The following is a 6,131-nucleotide window of genomic DNA, read 5'->3' as shown; positions in this document are numbered from 1 at the left end:
CTTTAGGCTTATTGATACCCAAAGGCAGCTCCGAGTATGTCAATGGTAAAGATCCCTTGTCACAACTAAATGTTTTGGCTAAATGGTCTAGTTTTTGCTCAGAAATATTAATTGAGACCATCATTGATTTTTGAAAATTGATCTTTAATCTAGTAGAAGCTGAGAAAGAGTTTAACAGGGCTTTTAGAAAAGAATAGTTGATTGGCATTGCCTTCTAGGATGATCAGTGTATCATTAGCATACTGCAGAATTCTAAAACCCCTTTTGGAGCTTAAAGGGATTGGAAGGTTTAGTATCCCCATGTCCTTTGCCTTATTAACCATGCATTGAAGAAAATTAGCTGCTAAAACAAAGAGCAAAGGTGATAGAGGGTCTCCCTGTCTTACTCCTCTTCTGCAATGTATTGTTTTGCCTGGGACACCATTCAGTAGCACTTCTGAGTTCTAAAGGAAAGAATATGTTCCATCCAAGACAACCATTTTTCGCCACCGGCACTGGCCTGGACGGGAAACGGACCTTCCTGAACCCTCCAGCGCCTAAGTGATCGGTTATGTGAATAGTCACACGGGGGGCGAGCCACCAGTGGCGTCTCATCTTATTTATAATCACGTTGTGGGCCAGGGTGCCGAACCCTAGAAGTCTAAGGATTGCCGCCGATCACGGCAGATCTTATTTAGTTGGAAATAAATGACGGGTGGGTGGACCAAAAACTTAATGCTTAATTAACCTCATAATTAAGTTCGAGGTTAGCCGAAACGATCACATTCCAATAGAACCTACATCATCTCTCTCTCTTTCTCTCACACACACTAGGAGCCAAGCTATGTATAGTGCTTAGGGGTACAAATACACCGCCTCAAAAATACGTATAAAAACAATCATTATGACAAAATTTTCACCTTATGTATGTATCTCCTATAGCACACCGCAAAGCAAGTGCACCCCTTTCCAATTTGCTCTAGTTTCACCACACTTTTCTACCAACGTAACCCACCAGTAACTGATCCAAGCACGCCTTTTCCCTTTCGGATGTTTTCCGCCACCGTGACCACCGTGGCTGTGCCACCCCCAACCACCGTCATTGTCGACTGCCTTTCCCGCATAACGTAGCTCTGTAGCTCTCATTCATACACAGAGCTTAAAGCAACCCCATCATTCATCAACAACTGAAATTTGGGCGAGCTGTGGTGATTAAGAAACGAATGAGGACAACTTGATATTGGTGAGCTCAAGACATTCAATAGCTAGTCTTGCTTATGTATGAACAAAAAAAAAGCATGCAAAACAAGATTATTGGACAATTAGGCCATATATTAATTAACAACTCAACATTGCAAATATAAGCACACAGGCACAATGGTAGGGCGTCTCTCCACGGATCGGATGAAAACTCAACGCTTACATGAATAATATAATTGCAATTGCAAAGCAACAAGCAGTACGTACGTACGCGCGTAATCAACAAGAAGCTAATAACGAACAGAGATAAGCATGATTAGGCGCCGTCGGTGAGCTCCTCCTCCAAGTGCGTCGCGATGACGACGTCGGAGGTGGGGTAGGCGTGGCAGGTGAGCACCCAGCCGGCGGCGATCTGGTCGTCGTCGAGGAAGCTCTGGTCGGACTGGTCGACGCTGCCGGCGACGACCTTGCCGGCGCAGGAGGAGCAGGACCCCGCGCGGCAGGAGTAGGGCAGCTCGATGCCTTCCTCCTCGGCCTGGTCCAGGATGTACACGTCGTCGGGCACCTGCAGCTCCACCTCCCCCTCCGGCGTGACGAGCTTCACGTTGTAGGTGGCCTGCGCGCGCAGCCTGGCGCCGCGGACCACGGCCGCCTTGGTCGCCGGCAGCGCGACGGTGGCGGGCGCTGGCGCCGGCGCGACGCGGAGGGAGAAGGCCGGCGCACGGAGGCTGCTCAGGACGGTGGCCATTGTATGTTGTGGTGCCCGGCCGGTGCGGGCTGCCGAGGAGGAGCAAGCTATGAGAGGCTGGAGTGCGGCTGCTGGAGTTGTGTCGGAGGAGGCAGATAGATAGAGAGATAGCTGCTGCCCCAGCGGCCCAGCCAGATGAGAGATGGAAACGAAGGGATGGCGTGAGTGCAGCGTGTAGGCTTATCTTCTTGGTGGGGCCTCCAGCAGAACGGACCTACTCCAACCTCTCATTTTGATCATCACGTCCCCAACAATTTTGGCCATGAATTTTACTGAGAGCAAAAGTAGTCATGGAAGATAAAATGTGGAAACCAATTGATGGCCACTGATGATTGGCTGTTATTGTGCGTGTGGAGGCCACGAGTCATGATCATTCATTGAATGGTTGTGAAAATATTGCTAGCAAACATAGCCTTGCGTTGTAACGGGAGTTCAGCTTGTTGCATATATATACTTGAGAGACTTGCGTCTCACAGACATCATGCGCTTCAATATTTCTGGAAATTGAACTCCGGTCTATTGTGTTATTCTAACTCGTAGGAGGTTCGGGGATTAGGCATATATTAAGACTGAATTTTGGTACGTTCAGTTAAGTATGTAGTGTATATGCACATATATAGTAGCATAAATAAAACTGAAGAGGAAAAAAACCATTATTATTTGATTTGCTTGAGCAGTGAAACTCATATATCATATCATGCATCCGCAGTAAGATTGGTAGAGACCAATAAATTAATAACAGAGAGCTGCTGTCGTCATGGATGCATGATCATAGCTAGCTTGCTTGGCCCATACATCGAACTCATGATGGCATGCATAGCGTGGTGCATGGTCTGCTTAGCCGACGAGGTCGTCCTCCTTGTGCGTCTCGATGACGACGTCGGAGGTGGGGTAGGCGGCGCAGGTGAGCACCCACCCGCCTTCGATCTGGGAGTCGTCGAGGAAGCTCTGGTCGGACTGGTCGACGGTGCCGGAGACGACCTTGCCGGCGCAGGAGGAGCAGGACCCCGCGCGGCAGGAGAAGGGCAGGTCGATCCCTTCCTCCTCGGCCTGGTCCAGGATGTACACGTCGTCGGGCACCTGCAGCTCCACCTCCCCGTCCGGCGTGATGAGCTTCACGTTGTAGGTGGCCTGCGCGCGCAGCCTGCCGCCGCGGGCCGGCTTGGCCGCGGGCAGCGCCACGACGGTGGCCACCGGGGCGGCGGCGAGGCCGAGGGAGAAGGCCGGCGCGCGGAGGCTGCTGCTCAGGGCGGTGGCCATTGGACTGTAGTGTGTGATTGCTATAGCTAAGGTAGCTGCTGCAGCAGAAGCTGGGTAGCGACAATGGAGTGTTTTGTTTGCTCTGCTACAGCTAGCTAGCTAGGGGACAATGGAGAGTACGAGTGGCTGCCGGCGTTTTATCGTTGGCGGGCGAGGAGGGGTTGGGGTGCCACGTGGCGGGCGGTGAGTGGTCGGGCTATCTGCGGAGGGATCGCCGGTGCAACGAGGATCACACGTTGCTCATCGCCGCTTCCAGCCATCCATCCATCTATCTATCTATTTTCTACTACAATCTGTACCTGAGAGTGTGTCTGTCGGATGGGCGCGTGGAGGCCATATGCATGCAGCACATATACCACTACAAACGCATATACCAAGTCTTCAAGCTAGTCGCTGTGTATGTGCGTCCTCTTCCTGTGTTTTTGGTGGCCCTTGGTGCTCCATCCATCCATCTATCCATGTGCTTTATTTAATTTTGAGCAATCATATACATACATATACATACATACATACATACATACATACATACATACATACACACACACACACACACACACATATATATATATATATATATATATATATATATATATATATATATATATATATATATCCTGTAGCTGACTACAAAAATAACTTATTCTGTAGCAACTTTGAGTTACGATAATTACTATGTTAATTTATGAGATTATAGTAACTCCTTACTAAGTGGTTTACTATAACGTTATGGTAAATACCCCTGTGTTATAGTAACCCAACTATCGTAAATATGTATTGACATTATCGTAAATTAGTATATAAAATTATCGTAAATGGAGATGCCTATAGAATAACTTATTTATATATATATATATATATATATATATATATATATATATATATATATATATATATATCCTGTAGCTGACTACAAAAATAACTTATTCTGTAGCCACTTTGAGTTACGATAATTACTATGTTAATTTATGAGATTATAGTAACTCCTTACTAAGTGGTTTACTATAACGTTATGGTAAATACCCCTGTGTTATAGTAACCCAACTATCGTAAATATGTATTGACATTATCGTAAATTAGTATATAAAATTATCGTAAATGGAGATGCCTATAGAATAACTTATTTTGTAGTTGGCTACTATATATATATATATATATATATATATATATATATATAGAACTACTATCCTATAGCTGGCTGCAGAATAACTTATTCTGTAGCCACTTTGAGTTACGATAATTACTATGTTAATTTACGAGATTTACAGTAACTCCTTACTAAGTGGTTTACTATAACGTTATGGTAAATATTCTCATATGTTATAGTAACCCAACTATCGTAAATATGTATTGATATTATGGTAAATTAGTATATAAAATTATGGTAAATGAAGGTGGCTACAGAATAACTTATTCTGTAGCCGGCTACTGAATAGCCTCTCCCTATATATATATATATATATATATATATATATATATATATATATATATATATATATATATATATATATATATATATATATATCTCCTTTGGTGGGAAATTGTTTCCAAGTATGCCACCGACAGGGTATTTGAAATAGCTAGCTCCTGCAATACATTGTTGATTATTGCTTTCATACATTAGTAGATAAACGATCTTTGATCCACTTTGAAATTTAGCTGTAGTCCCGGCATTTTTCGCAGTCGGGACTAGAGAAACCTTTAGTCCCGGTTGGTAGCTCCAAACAGGACTAAAGGTCTCTGCCCAATGGCTACTGCGGCAGGCTTTTGCTGCAGGGGACCTTTAGTTCCGGTTGGAGCTACCAACCGGGACTAAAGATTAACTTTTACTCCCGGTTGGTCCCTCCAACCAGGAGTAAAAGTCTACTCTCGGCTGAAGGCTCCGTCCGGGACTAGAAAGGGACCTTTAGTCTCGGTTGCTGTATCCCACCGGGACTAAAGGTCTTCAACCGATTGAGCATGTGGATGGGCTGCGTGGGCCTCAACTGCGTCGCCTGAGCCTGACCTGACCTGATACGACCGGAGCTTCCGCCGTACTACAGCCTTTCTTCCAGCTTTTTCGCAAGCTTTAGTCCCGGTTCATTGCTAAAGGACCGTACATTAGCAAGCTTTAGTACGTGATGCACATAGTACGTGATGTACATTAGCAAGCTTTAGTCCCGGTTCATTGCTAAAGAACCGTACATTAGCAAGCTTTAGTACGTGATGTACATTGCTAAAGGACCGTACATTAGCAAGCTTTAGTCCCGGTTGCTGTCTCGATGGGCCGGCTCGACCTGAAGCCCACACATAGGAGAGAATTGCTGGCCAGTCCCACCTATTAGCACCACCTCGCTTGCTCAGAAGAGTAAAAGCTAACTTAAAAGCTCAGCTCTATAGCCATGCAGCACGACTTTACTTGAAACGGATCTGGTCTATAGGATCGTACCGCTGCATCCTTGATACTTTAGTTTGTACAGAATGTTACGTATATTGTAGAGGCGTAGAATGCATATTTGAAAATTCTAGCAGCGTAGAATGCGTATTCGAAAGCCAAAACGAATCATCAAATGAAAATAGAAACAAGAAAAAAGAAAATAGAAAGTCCCGATAGCATCGTAGAATGCAAACGAATCATCAAAAGAAAATCGAAAAGAAAAAGAAACCGAATCATCAAAAGAAACGGTAGCAGCGTAGAATGCGAATGAATCATCAAAAGAAAATAGAAACAAAAAAAAAACCTTTAGTCCCGGTTGGTAATATCAACCGGGACTAAAGGGCCGGCCCGCGTGGCCAGGCCGGGAGGCCTCTTTAGCCCCGGTTGGTACCAAAACCGGACAGAAGGAGGGCCCCGTTAGTTCCGGATTCGTGCTTCCGGTTGAAAAACCGGGACTTAAGGGGTTTCCTAACCGGGAGTAAAGCCCGTTTCTGTACTAGTGATATAATGCAATAATAATACATGCGATTG

General features: G+C 45.3%; 2 protein-coding genes across 2 annotated transcripts; both read right to left on the bottom strand.

Moving 5' to 3' along the window:
- Positions 1–1,290: 1,290 nt before the first annotated feature.
- LOC136499208 (ferredoxin-like) lies at positions 1,291–2,050 on the bottom strand. The gene has a single exon (XM_066494906.1). It carries the CDS (start codon positions 1,925–1,927, stop codon positions 1,496–1,498), a length of 432 nt encoding a protein of 143 aa, XP_066351003.1. The 5' UTR covers positions 1,928–2,050; the 3' UTR covers positions 1,291–1,495.
- A 512-nt stretch (positions 2,051–2,562) lies between these two features.
- Positions 2,563–3,298, bottom strand: LOC136499209 (ferredoxin-like). Its single transcript, XM_066494907.1, has one exon. It carries the CDS (start codon positions 3,185–3,187, stop codon positions 2,765–2,767), a length of 423 nt encoding a protein of 140 aa, XP_066351004.1. The 5' UTR covers positions 3,188–3,298; the 3' UTR covers positions 2,563–2,764.
- Positions 3,299–6,131: the final 2,833 nt, after the last annotated feature.

This window comes from Miscanthus floridulus, chromosome 13, assembly GCF_019320115.1.
Source record: "Miscanthus floridulus cultivar M001 chromosome 13, ASM1932011v1, whole genome shotgun sequence".
In the NCBI taxonomy this organism is placed as follows: Eukaryota; Viridiplantae; Streptophyta; class Magnoliopsida; order Poales; family Poaceae; genus Miscanthus; species Miscanthus floridulus.
The sequence above is the reverse complement of the archived record's forward strand: the minus strand, read 5'-3'. Positions and strand labels throughout refer to the sequence as shown.

Excerpts from the sequence above, each read along its gene's own strand:
- LOC136499208 (XM_066494906.1), bottom strand. The coding sequence starts at position 1,927 with ATGGCCACCGTCCTGAGCAGCCTCCGTGCGCCGGCCTTCTCCCTCCGC.
- LOC136499209 (XM_066494907.1), bottom strand. The coding sequence starts at position 3,187 with ATGGCCACCGCCCTGAGCAGCAGCCTCCGCGCGCCGGCCTTCTCCCTC.